The sequence below is a fragment of the Heterodontus francisci genome, chromosome 46 (assembly GCF_036365525.1).
Source record: "Heterodontus francisci isolate sHetFra1 chromosome 46, sHetFra1.hap1, whole genome shotgun sequence".
Classification (NCBI taxonomy): Eukaryota; Metazoa; Chordata; class Chondrichthyes; order Heterodontiformes; family Heterodontidae; genus Heterodontus; species Heterodontus francisci.
Window position 1 is genome coordinate 21080628 of NC_090416.1, and position 13870 is coordinate 21094497.

Sequence of the window (13870 nt, forward strand, 5' to 3'; positions counted from 1 at the left end):
TGACAGTCTGCTGGAAAATGCACAAGGGTGGATGTCAGGGTCAATTATGAAGACTCCCACGGCCAAATATTCTGCTAACAAACGCTTTCTTGGTTCACCAATGATGAATAACCACTTTGCAAGCTGTCGAGGGTGGGCGGCACTTGTGGACCTATACACTTGCTTTCAAATGAGGACAGAAAATTGAGGGGAAGCATGGTGGGGAATCCAAATAGATTTTGTCTCGTGGCCATTAGTTTGGAAAGGTATATTTGAAAATATTCTAATCCAGAAGCCCAGATTTTCAAGCATCTATTGCTAGGTTAAGAAGTTTTAAGGTAGAAGGTTGGCAATCAGTTAGTTTATATTTGGCACAATGGTCCAAGGGCTTTAATGATTCCTTTTTGTGTCTTTGAGAGCGCCCGTACTGGTACTGCGATGTTTCAGTACTGACTCTTCCTCCCCGCTTTCTTTCCCCCACCCCCCCCCCCCCACCCACCACTAGTGGCCTGCTGTCAGTCTCGTGATAGCCAAGCACTTCCTGGAACAAGACCAGCAGCATTTCCATTTACTTTCACAGATCTACCTTAAATTTCACTGCAGTTGTCCGCACTTTTTAACCTTTTACCCACAACCTCCCTCACGCCCTCTCACCACAAAAAATACCTTATGAGCTTTGAAGTGGAATTTTCCACTGGTGAAAAATTAAAATCAATTTGCCATGGTCTTTTGAATGAAGCAAAGTTCGAACAAATTGAGCGTAAAACTATTATTTTTGTGCAACCATCGAAAAGCGAATCAATCCCACATTGTTAAACACATAATTCACAGAATGAAAGATAGGCCCCCTGTAAATGCCATCAGTTTGGGAGCAGCCACTCAGTCATAACATGTGCCCACTTGTTTCTTTAATATATATAATTTACAATAGAAGTAACAATATTACTGATCGAGTTATGCAGGGGTTGGGGTGCAAAGTACTTCCTGCAAAGTCCTTTAGTACGTCCATGGATCCCGCTGCCGGTTTTCACTGCTGGTCAGGTTACCAGATAACTCCTCTGAAGTCTGCCGGTGACCCGTGGTGACCTCTCCGTTCAAACTCTTGCGACATACGGGACAGGTGTCGTGCTGGAACAGAACAAGGCATTTGAGAGTTAAATACTGCAACATTCCACAGTAATCAGGCTACACTAGTGAAATACATCATGGATATTTTACTCTCTGCATCATTAATGCTGGGAGTGTTACAGTTTAATCTTGCCACAGCACAGCAAACTTGCTCACAGAAAAACTTCACACTTTGCTTCAAATAATCTACTCAATGGTCAGTATTTTAAAACAGCTCTAGTTACAGTCCAGGGACTGAACTAGAGGCAGTGAAGTGATGAGGGATGGGAGGATTCCCTGGAAACCCAGTGCACAGCAGACTCCCTGCTGGGCTACAAGATTACAGTAGTATTTTCATTCGCTGCACTTTGCAAGCACACTAAGGGTCCAGGAAGCTTGCACTCCAGAAGATCACACACTAACAGCAAGATGGTGTGGTATTTTAGTAAAATGGTTGCTGGGTAAAAAGACTCACCAGTTCTAACCACGGTACAATGCAGTCGCTGTGGAAGAAGTGATTGCAGGGCAGCTGTCGCACCTGTTCCCCGAGGAGATAATCCTCTTTACACACCGGGCATTCTAAACCTGAATCTACAGCAACACAAGACAGATTTACAAAAACACACAAGCAACAACTCTGCCATATTTCTTAATATACAAAATCCTACAGCTCCCTATATCACATCCCCTAACTTATCTGTTACCCCATCTCTGTGACAAGCACAAGTCCCAGTGCATAGGGTCCATGTCTGTCTGACACAAACCTCTCATGTCCCTCTGTAGCGCATCGTGTTTTTTTTCCTTCCTTTGCACACTGCTTCACTCAGTGACTCTCTTTAATTTAGGACCGAGATGAGGAGAAATTACTCACTCAAAACATTGTGAATCTTTGGAATTCTCTACCCAGAGGTTGTGGATGCTCCATCATTGAATACATTTAATGATAGACAGATTTTTGGTGTCAGGGAATGGCGAGTGGGCGGGAAAGTGGAGTTGAAACCTAAAATCAACCATGATCCTATTGAATGGCGGAACAGACTTAATGGGCCATATGGTCTACTCCTGCTCCTATTTCTTGTGTTCTTGTTCTTAACTCCTTCCATTATCTCCTCCCCCAATATCTCTCCCTCCTGTATCCCCACCATCCCAAGATCTGGATAGAGGTTCAGCAGCATTAGAACTGACAGAAAATATAACCCTCTGTTCAATGCTTTACCAATTCCCAGTGGTAAGAGACTGAGTTTCCCCACAGTGCTTATCCTCAGTGACTGGGTTCAACTCTTAACTGGTTACTCAGTGTTGGTCAGTAAATAAATTAAGATCTGCAGTTTCTGGAATCAGTTTAACTTCTGCCTCTCCCCACCCCTTTATCATTAATCTCCCACATTCTGGAACACACTGGAAACATAGACAGTTAGAGTAGAACTTGTTACAGAACAGGAATGAATGGCACCCACCAATCTGCTCCTGTGTGACGTGCACTGTCGGGAGTGCTGTGATTTTGTCTTTATCCGCCGGGGGAGGTCCTGTGTTTTCTAGTTGTCCCAGAAGCTGTGGAAGGGAAGCAGTGATTTGAGATCAGTTGATATGGCTGGTTGTAACCAGCCTTCAATACCTGCTACGGACTTTACAATTTTCTCCTCTCCATCTGGCCATGACTCTTGCTGACAATTCTACAAGTGCCATCTGTGACACTCAGGGAGTGCGGCAGGCAGTTTAACTGGGGGGCATCACAGGAGAGACTCACCATTGTGTGCATGTGAGAGAAACAATTTTCAGCTGGGGTCAGCAGACAGTAATGCTGAGGCCTTGTGGTAAGTTGCAAAAGCTAGCCAGCTAATCTCAGTGCTGACCGGCGATTGAAGCTGGGGCATGTGTTGCTCCTGATGGTGTCTTACTGCCCTGGGCAATGTGTCACTCACAGATCCATCAGAAACCTTACTTTGCTCTCACGGTCTACCCGTAGTCCACACCCCTGTCAACTTGTCAGGCTCATAATCACCTCCCCAGCCTCTGTTTATGAAGACGGGATGAGGAGGCATAATAATAGCCTAATCTCCACAGAGCTTCCTGACCACCACAGTGTCTGTGTTACTGAGATCGGTACGAAAGTCACAGGCACCTACCTGCATCCTCCTGCAGTGTCTCAGTGTGATGTCCAGCAGAGCACCACAAAACCCATGTTGGTGAGTTATAAAGTCTGCCCACAGTACTCGGTGTTGCAGTATGGAGACCACTGGCTGGTCAAAGGGTCAGAAATTGAGCAGCTGAATCACAAACATACAAGGGGGAAGGGTTTTTTCAAATTCTTTCATGGGATGTGGGCGACACTGGCTCGGCCAGCATTTATTGCCCATCCCTAATTACCCTTGAGAAGGTGGTGGTGGAAGTGACTCAGAATCTATGTGAGAAAGCTCTGCTCAGACATGAAGGCCTAGAAAGCAGTAAAAGTGCAATAGAGACAGGAAAGAAAACAGTAAAAAGAAATACAGGCAGTAAAGGTGAGGGACTGGATGAGATGAATGAGAGCAAGACAAAGGGTGCCAGTGACTGGGTGACGTTGGGTAAAAGAGGAGAGGGAAGAAGGGATAGTCACAGTAAAAACCCAGGACAAAGTGGCATATCTCTGTTAAAGACTTATTGCCCTTTTAAAACAACCCAAACTCTTACCGATTTATCAAACACATGATTTCTAAAACATGGCAACACGCATTGAGACTGAACTGACAGCCTATTCTCACCTGTGTAATAACTGCGTCGAGTCCACTCTGCCCCCAGGCATAATCGGCAGGGTTTGAATGCAGCATCCCACTCCTTGGGAAGGAAGAAACAGGTTGGGAACAGTTCATGATCACAGGATTACTCCATGAATAAATCACCAAAATTCTCATTTCAATTTATTACCCCACAAACCTTGCACTCCCAGGGCAGATACAGCATGGAGTTAGATACAGAGTAAAGCTCCCTCTACAGTGTCCCCATCAAACACTCCCAGGACAGGTACAGCACAGGGTTAGATACAGAGTAAAGCTCCTTCTACACTGTCCCATTGGGGTCAGGAGGAGGAACGGTGCAGGAAGGAAGCGATTGGGAGAAGAAAGCAGGAGTGGGCTAAGTTGCACTTACCAGGAGAATGTCTGTGGAGAGCCCGGGATGCCAGCGTTGGAAAAGAGTCCGGCAAACAGCTGTTGGATTATTCTGCAAATACACAAAGGCAAGAATTAGCTGGAGGAAGGGAGCTGGCCAGGCCCACAGAGAGCGTTCCAGGATCCATCTGGGGATCGAGAGGGTCGCCCGGGATACACGGAATTTTTTTTAAAAAATTATTCATTCATTGGATGTGAGCACTGGCAAGTGCCAGAAATTACTGCCCATCCCTAATTGCTCTTGAGAATGGGGTGATGAGCTGCCTTCTTTAATTTCTGCAGTTCTTGTGGTGTGGTGTTAGGGAGGGAGTTCCAGGCCTTGACCCAGCAACAGTGAAGGAACGGTGATATAATTTCAAGTCAGGATGGTGTGTGAGGAAGGGGAACTTGCAGGTGGTGGTGTTCACATGTGCCTGCAGCCCTCGTGCTTCTAGGTAGTGGAGGTCACGGTTATGGAAGGTGATGTTTGAAGGAGGCTTGGCAAGTTCTGCAGTACATCTTGTGGATGGTACACACTGATGTCACTGTGCATTGGTGGTGAAGGGAGTGAATGTTTAAAGTGGTGGATGGGGTGCCCATCAAGCAGACCTCTTTGTCCTGGATGGTGTCGAGCTTCTTGAGTGTTGTTGGAGCTGCACCCATCCAGGCAAGTGGAGAGTATTCCTTCACACTCCTGACTTGTGCCTTGTAGATGGTGGACAGGCTTTGGGAAGTCAGGTGGTAAATTATTCGCAAGCAGAATTCCCGGCCTCTGACCTGCTCTGGTAGCCACAGTATTTATGTGGCTGGTCTTGCTGAGTTTCTGGTCAATGGTGACCCCAGGATGTTGAAATTGGGGGATTCAGCGATGCTATTGAATGTCAAGGGGAGATGGTTAGATTCTCTCTTGTTGGAGATGATCATTGCCTGGCACTTGTGTGGCGTGAAGACTATTTGCCACTGATCAGTCCAAGTCTGAACGTTGTCCAGGTCTTGCTGTATGCAGGCATAGACTGTTTCAGTATCTTGGGAGGGCAGCGGGTTTTGTATTGTTTCAGCAATATCTCGCTCCCTAAATCAGACATTTTGTGTAATTGCTGTCCCCACTGTAGTACCAAGTAACTTGCGAGTAAATTCCAGCTGTAATAGGGCGGCAGTAGTGGCTACAGTTAGTTCGGAGGCCTGAGTTAGGGCAGCAGGGAAAACATTCAGCAAGGATTGCTACTCTTGATCACAATCTAGAGACCCCTGCTGATGTAAAATAAGAACAGGATTGGTCTTAGCTGTGATGCACCCTCAATGATGCTGACAACACTCATTGCTCTCCATACTCGCTCCACATGTGGCAATGAGTCACAGATCCTGCACCCAGCAAGAGTCAGCACCTGCAAGAAAGGTGCGGAGATATCAGGAAATAGAAGACAAGACTAAATGCATAGAGCAAGTGGTAAAAGCTCGTCAGTTCTCCAAAGTACAGGCCCTCCAGTCCAAAGAACATAGCTTGAGGTTTGGAAACTAACCTACCCTTCTATGGCTGGAGACCTCTCGGGGCGCGATGTTCCACGGGATCGGTACCTTCTGGCCATCGGTAACCTCGTGTGCCGGCTGGGACCCCAGATATCGCTCTGCTGGCTCCCTCGTTCTGTCTCTCCGCTATCATGATCTAGTGAGGTCCCACTGCGCAAAGGTCTCCCATCAACAAGGAGGAAGGTCTGGTCCAGGTTTAGAAAGGTGCGATCCCATAGCTGCACATCAGAAACAGAGCTGTAATATCAGCAATACAGGCAGACACAGGTGGAAAATGCATCACCCATCAGTCAGCTCACAGTCAGACCATCAGAACAGGTCTCAGCATTCCAGAGTTAGGAATCTGCCAGGGTTCCCATTCCTGGTCATTTGACAGTGATCCTTGCTGGAAATTCTACGTGGCTATCAGGAGGCAGAGGAATCAGACTGGGCTGTGATGCCCCCCACAGTGCAATAACCTGTTGGCACTCACTCTCTAGGATGATCGGGCAAAGGGAAAACTGGAAACAGAAGCACAATATGCGACAGGAAGATCATCCTTCAGCCATATTAAAGGACTATTAGATGTCCAGCACAGGCTGGTTGCACAGTACACAGGGCCCCAAAATCACATTCAGTCACTGTACAATGTTTGAATATCTCAGCCCCCAAATTACCTCTGCAAACTGTGTGGCTGAATCGTCGTCGAGTCCATTGGTTCCGCTGTCCAAAAAACTGTGGAGACATAAGCACAGGATTCAGGGCCAATGATAATCTGTCCGCTATCAGCAGCATCACCGTTCAACATAAACCACTGTAAGACCCCTTTCAGAGAGAGTCTCACTGTCCCGAGACCCCTTTCAGAGAGTCTCACTGTCCCGAGACCCCTGTTAGTGGGTGATTTGTACTCGTTTTTGCTCGAGACCCTTACCTCACCATTATCAGTCTCAGTCTTAAAATCTCCAGCTGTCCCGCAGAAACCACAGCAGCGGGGTTGGGGAGTGGGTGGGGGGTGGGGGGGAAGAGAGGGGGTGGTTGCGTAGGGGGTAGAGTTCCTGATTTCCACCACCTTTTGTGTGAAGACGTGCTTCCTGACATCACTCCTAAACAACCTGGCTCTAACTTTAAGGTTGTCTCCCTTTATTCTGGACTCTCCAATTATACAAACAGTACCCACCGAACAGAACGAGGAGGAGTGATCCAGTTAAAACAAGCGTCATTGGACTAACCCAAAGCAAACTGTGAAACATGATTGGGCCCTTGCTACACGACACCATGGAGTGACAGGGCGAGGACAGACAGTATCCTAGCTGAGGGGATCGGGACAGATGGTGCAGTCAGACAGTATCCTGATGAGGGGATGAGGACAGAAGGTGCAGTCAGACAGTATCCCGATGAGGGGATCAGGACAGAAGGTGCAGTCAGACAGTATCCTAGCTGAGGGGATCGGGACAGAAGGTGCAGTCAGACAGTATCCCGATGAGGGGATCAGGACAGAAGGTGCAGTCAGACAGTATCCTAGCTGAGGGGATCGGGACAGAAGGTGCAGTCAGACAGTATCCTGATGAGGGGATGAGGACAGAAGGTGCAGTCAGACAGTATCCCGATGAGGGGATCAGGACAGAAGGTGCAGTCAGACAGTATCCTAGCTGAGGGGATCGGGACAGAAGGTGCAGTCAGACAGTATCCTAGCTGAGGGGATCGGGACAGAAGGTGCAGTCAGACAGTATCCCGATGAGGGGATCAGGACAGAAGGTGCAGTCAGACAGTATCCTAGCTGAGGGGATCGGGACAGAAGGTGCAGTCAGACAGTATCCTGATGAGGGGATGAGGACAGAAGGTGCAGTCAGACAGTATCCCGATGAGGGGATCAGGACAGAAGGTGCAGTCAGACAGTATCCTAGCTGAGGGGATCGGGACAGAAGGTGCAGTCAGACAGTATCCCGATGAGGGGATCAGGACAGAAGGTGCAGTCAGACAGTATCCTAGCTGAGGGGATCGGGACAGAAGGTGCAGTCAGACAGTATCCTGATGAGGGGATGAGGACAGAAGGTGCAGTCAGACAGTATCCTGATGAGGGGATGAGGACAGAAGGTGCAGTCAGACAGTATCCCGATGAGGGGATCGGGACAGAAGGTGCAGTCAGACAGTATCCCAATGAGGGGATCAGGACAGAAGGTGCAGTCAGACAGTATCCCGATGAGGGGATCAGGACAGAAGGTGCAGTCAGACAGTATCCCGATGAGGGGATGAGGACAGAAGGTGCAGTCAGACAGTATCCCGATGAGGGGATCAGGACAGAAGGTGCAGTCAGACAGTATCCTGATGAGGGGATGAGGACAGAAGGTGCAGTCAGACAGTATCCTGATGAGGGGATCAGGACAGAAGGTGCAGTCAGACAGTATCCTGATGAGGGGATGAGGACAGAAGGTGCAGTCAGACAGTATCCCGATGAGGGGATGAGGACAGAAGGTGCAGTCAGACAGTATCCCGATGAGGGGATGAGGACAGAAGGTGCAGTCAGACAGTATCCTGATGAGGGGATCAGGACAGAAGGTGCAGTCAGACAGTATCCTGATGAGGGGATGAGGACAGAAGGTGCAGTCAGACAGTATCCCAATGAGGGGATGAGGACAGAAGGTGCAGTCAGACAGTATCCTGATGAGGGGATGAGGACAGAAGGTGCAGTCAGACAGTATCCTGATGAGGGGATGAGGACAGAAGGTGCAGTCAGACAGTATCCTGATGAGGGGATGAGGACAGAAGGTGCAGTCAGACAGTATCCCGATGAGGGGATGAGGACAGAAGGTGCAGTCAGACAGTATCCCGATGAGGGGATGAGGACAGAAGGTGCAGTCAGACAGTATCCCGATGAGGGGATCAGGACAGAAGGTGCAGTCAGACAGTATCCTGATGAGGGGATGAGGACAGAAGGTGCAGTCAGACAGTATCCCGATGAGGGGATGAGGACAGAAGGTGCAGTCAGACAGTATCCTGATGAGGGGATCGGGACAGAAGGTGCAGTCAGACAGTATCCCGATGAGGGGATCAGGACAGAAGGTGCAGTCAGACAGTATCCCGATGAGGGGATCAGGACAGAAGGTGCAGTCAGACAGTATCCTGATGAGGGGATGAGGACAGAAGGTGCAGTCAGACAGTATCCCGATGAGGGGATCAGGACAGAAGGTGCAGTCAGACAGTATCCTGATGAGGGGATGAGGACAGAAGGTGCAGTCAGACAGTATCCCGATGAGGGGATGAGGACAGAAGGTGCAGTCAGACAGTATCCCGATGAGGGGATGAGGACAGAAGGTGCAGTCAGACAGTATCCTGATGAGGGGATCAGGACAGAAGGTGCAGTCAGACAGTATCCTGATGAGGGGATCAGGACAGAAGGTGCAGTCAGACAGTATCCTGATGAGGGGATCAGGACAGAAGGTGCAGTCAGACAGTATCCTGATGAGGGGATCGGGACAGAAGGTGCAGTCAGACAGTATCCTGATGAGGGGATCAGGACAGAAGGTGCAGTCAGACAGTATCCTAGCTGAGGGGATCGGGACAGAAGGTGCAGTCAGACAGTATCCTGATGAGGGGATCAGGACAGAAGGTGCAGTCAGACAGTATCCTGATGAGGGGATGAGGACAGAAGGTGCAGTCAGACAGTATCCCGATGAGGGGATGAGGACAGAAGGTGCAGTCAGACAGTATCCTGATGAGGGGATCGGGACAGAAGGTGCAGTCAGACAGTATCCTGATGAGGGGATGAGGACAGAAGGTGCAGTCAGACAGTATCCTGATGAGGGGATCAGGACAGAAGGTGCAGTCAGACAGTATCCCAATGAGGGGATCAGGACAGAAGGTGCAGTCAGACAGTATCCCGATGAGGGGATGAGGACAGAAGGTGCAGTCAGACAGTATCCCGATGAGGGGATGAGGACAGAAGGTGCAGTCAGACAGTATCCTGATGAGGGGATCAGGACAGAAGGTGCAGTCAGACAGTATCCCGATGAGGGGATGAGGACAGAAGGTGCAGTCAGACAGTATCCTGATGAGGGGATGAGGACAGAAGGTGCAGTCAGACAGTATCCCGATGAGGGGATCAGGACAGAAGGTGCAGTCAGACAGTATCCTGATGAGGGGATCGGGACAGAAGGTGCAGTCAGACAGTATCCCGATGAGGGGATGAGGACAGAAGGTGCAGTCAGACAGTATCCCGATGAGGGGATCAGGACAGAAGATGCAGTCAGACAGTATCCCGATGAGGGGATCAGGACAGAAGGTGCAGTCAGACAGTATCCCGATGAGGGGATCAGGACAGAAGGTGCAGTCAGACAGTATACCGATGAGGGGATGAGGACAGAAGGTGCAGTCAGACAGTATCCTGATGAGGGGATGAGGACAGAAGGTGCAGTCAGACAGTATCCCGATGAGGGGATGAGGACAGAAGGTGCAGTCAGACAGTATCCTGATGAGGGGATGAGGACAGAAGGTGCAGTCAGACAGTATCCCGATGAGGGGATCAGGACAGAAGGTGCAGTCAGACAGTATCCCGATGAGGGGATCAGGACAGAAGATGCAGTCAGACAGTATCCCGATGAGGGGATCAGGACAGAAGGTGCAGTCAGACAGTATCCTGATGAGGGGATGAGGACAGAAGGTGCAGTCAGACAGTATCCCGATGAGGACAGAAGGCATAGTCTCCTCCTGTGCTTGCTGACGCCACATCAAAAATTTTCAAAGCTGCTATCTGACCCCCTCCGAATGCATCCCCAAATCCCCTGGAGAACATTTGTCCTCACCACCAAACCCAACCCCCACCACCCACCTCAACCCACCACTCCCTACCCTTCTCTCCTCCTGTCCCCACACATTCCTTCTTCCCCTCCCTCTCAGCTCCTCACCTCATTTTCCATCAGGTACCACATTCCCATTGCTGCTCTGCCTCGTCCCTCTACCCTTCCACTCCCCTGCGCCACTCCCCTTACCCCCTTCTCCCCATCAATTTCCTCCTTGCACACCTCCTCGTCTCTCATCCTCCATTTCTGCCCAATACCCCTCAACTCCTTCCCCTCCTCCCCAATCTCCTTGCCCAATTCCCCTCATTCTTAATTCCCCTGCCCAATACTCCTCAGCCCCTCCATTCCTTCCCAATACCTCCCACCCCCCTCCTGCCTCCCCCTCTTTCTGGGCTAAAAGTTCCCTCAGTCTCTCTCAGGTGGGGGCGTGAAAAAAAGCATTGGTTTCTGCGCCAGGCGACTATCTCGCCCTCCGAGTTGAAATGCCTGGAATTGTGTACAGGATCATGCCAGCATCAGATGCCACTCACAGTTGAATATCCCACCAACATTCATCTGCTGTGCTTAAAGATGAGGCGAAAACACTCTGGGAAACAATCACCACCACCGACTCCCAGGGTGCAAAATGCAGGCAACAGTCTGCACCGTTTGGAAACCAACAACTTCAACAATTGGCAAAGCTCCATGTACCTTGTTTCATCTGTGACCTCCTCGATAAATCCGGACTCACACCGAGGGCAGGTGTATTCCTGCAAGGGAATAAAACACACAAGTCACAACAGAGACTTAGACCAGCCCATCACACACAGCACCAGGGGCCGCCCCGGACTCTCATCCGCACAGAGGGTGTATACCGGAACCTTAGCAACAGCTATTTCCAGCCCTCCATAAGGGACTGGCTGTACATACTGCTTCTCCTGTCTGGGATATTTTGCTGTGTTTTAACAGCTATGTAAATGCCTTATTGTCAGTGTACTGTGTTGTTGCACTTTGACCCTCCTAGGCTTCTCACCAAAAACACAGAAGAAATGAAGGTGAACTGTGGCAACCCCATCACAATTGTGTGGCACCAGGAGTCTGGCAGCTGCCTGCTTGCGCCATGGACCAGGAACAGACTACTCCAAACACATTTCACATACAGCCTTTAGTGCTAACATGGCGGCAATATTTAACATCATCAGTTTGGGCTCAAAGCGAACCTTGGTGCCGAAGTTAAAATACACATTGTGTAGTAACTCATTGCACTACTCAATCGCTGGTTCAACTGAACTCCACTCCAAGATACTGCAAGCAAACTTCCTGAGTTAAAAATAGAATTTAAACAACACACCTATAGGAAGAATCACCTTAGAGTTACTCAGTGCGAGAGCGCTAGTTTAACATGTACAGAGATACAGTCAGTAATACAGGGCCCTGGGGATCGAGGGGTGACTGAGTGACAGTGTGTGGGAGCTGGATTATCAGTAGAGATGGTCAGAAGCCAGGTTTAAAGAGGCTATCAGATCATATTTGATATTAAATCAGCTCATCAATATTGTTACGTTCAGAAATTGCACAGTCAGTTCCACAAGTCCATCAGCACTCACTGTTTAAGGCAACATCTTCATTTGAAACAGGCTACACACTACAGTCACCATCAAAATTTCTCTCCATTATTCAGGATACCAGTGAGTCGTTCTGTAACAGGGGTTTGACTCACAAACCCCATTACTGGAGCCTCACTCACACTGTCACCATCCCACTGATCCATTCTCAAAGTGAGGGTATGGTGCTGGGCTCAATGTACGACTAAAATATCATAGACCAATGGTGGCAGGGCTTCAGGTGACCTGCAGCAGCCTTGAAGAGTGAGAAGGAAACACCACACCCCAAAAGGACCATCGCCATGGGATCAGGAGGGGTTTGGTCTATGGGGGGAACCATCACCATGATGTGGGGAGGGGGTTGGTCACCAGGGGAACCATGGCCCTGGCACTGGGAGGGGGATGGTCACCAGGGGAACCATGGCCCTGGCACTGGGAGGGGGATGGTCACCAGGGGAACCATGGCCCTGGCACTGGGAGGGGGATGGTCACCAGGGGAACCATGGCCCTGGCACTGGGAGGGGGATGGTCTCCGGGGGAACCATGGCCCTGGCACTGGGAGGGGGATGGTCACCAGGGGAACCATGGCCCTGGCACTGGGAGGGGGATGGTCACCAGGGGAACCATGGCCCTGGCACTGGGAGGGGGATGGTCTCCGGGGGAACCATGGCCCTGGCACTGGGAGGGGGATGGTCACCAGGGGAACCATGGCCCTGGCACTGGGAGGGGGATGGTCTCCGGGGGAACCATGGCCCTGGCACTGGGAGGGGGATGGTCTCCGGGGGAACCATGGCCCTGGCACTGGGAGGGGGATGGTCTCCGGGGGAACCATGGCCCTGGCACTGGGAGGGGGATGGTCACCAGGGGAACCATGGCCCTGGCAATGGGAGGGGGATGGTCTCCGGGGGAACCATGGCCCTGGCACTGGGAGGGGGATGGTCTCCGGGGGAACCATGGCCCTGGCACTGGGAGGGGGATGGTCTCCGGGGGAACCATGGCCCTGGCACTGGGAGGGGGATGGTCACCAGGGGAACCATGGCCCTGGCACTGGGAGGGGGATGGTCTCCGGGGGAACCATGGCCCTGGCACTGGGAGGGGGATGGTCACCAGGGGAACCATGGCCCTGGCACTGGGAGGGGGATGGTCACCAGGGGAACCATGGCCCTGGCACTGGGAGGGGGATGGTCACCAGGGGAACCATGGCCCTGGCACTGGGAGGGGGATGGTCACCAGGGGAACCATGGCCCTGGCACTGGGAGGGGGATGGTCTCCGGGGGAACCATGGCCCTGGCACTGGGAGGGGGATGGTCTCCGGGGGAACCATGGCCCTGGCACTGGGATGTTGTCAGGTGTCTGCAATCAGGTGATGCTGGGAGTCATTTCTGTGGAGGCCCATCATTTCCAATGACCCCTGACCCCCATCACCAGTCCCTAACCCAACTCTGATCTTTAACTCGGTGACGGTTGCCTCCCCGCTCAAAAACGGATTAAAACCCCAAAACATTTCAAAACTACCCGAATAAAGATAATTTGATAAAATGGCAGTTGTTGGTCTGGGCATGTCAGTTAGATTCTAGACACTGGGACATGGATAGGAAGCAGCGAGTGACGGGCCGCGGCCCCCTTACCGGCAGCTTGGGGCAAACCTCCCCCTTGCAGCAGTGGCAGAAGAAGCGAAGCGGAGAGACGGCCGCAGCCTCCGCCATCTTACCCGCTGACGTCACCCGCTCTCCCAGCAAGACCGGCGGCACTCACCCCGGAAGTGAATCCGCCT

The 13870-nt window shown here is 50.9% G+C and overlaps 1 protein-coding gene across 1 annotated transcript; it reads right to left on the reverse strand.

Moving 5' to 3' along the window:
- Window positions 1-477: 477 nt before the first annotated feature.
- rnf115a (ring finger protein 115a) lies at window positions 478-13838 on the reverse strand. The gene is made up of 9 exons (XM_068022536.1): window positions 13725-13838; window positions 11204-11262; window positions 6395-6452; window positions 5736-5956; window positions 4213-4284; window positions 3828-3900; window positions 2544-2637; window positions 1562-1677; window positions 478-1107 (listed from the first exon to the last, which is right to left on the reverse strand). Exons 1-9 carry the CDS (start codon window positions 13800-13802, stop codon window positions 976-978), a joined length of 903 nt encoding a protein of 300 aa, XP_067878637.1. The 5' UTR covers window positions 13803-13838; the 3' UTR covers window positions 478-975.
- Between the last annotated feature and the right edge of the window lie 32 nt (window positions 13839-13870).

What these genes read in the sequence shown, in the direction of transcription:
- rnf115a (XM_068022536.1), bottom strand. Translation starts at nt 13,802, where the DNA reads ATGGCGGAGGCTGCGGCCGTCTCTCCGCTTCGCTTCTTCTGCCACTGC. An exon ending in TCTCCACAGACATTCTCCTG is followed by an intron (nt 3,901 to 4,212) that starts GTAAGTGCAACT and finishes TTCCTTCCCAAG; the next exon opens with GAGTGGGATGCTGCATTCAA. An exon ending in CGTCACACAGGAGCAGATTG is followed by an intron (nt 1,678 to 2,543) that starts GTGGGTGCCATT and finishes GTGTTGCTGTAG; the next exon opens with ATTCAGGTTTAGAATGCCCG.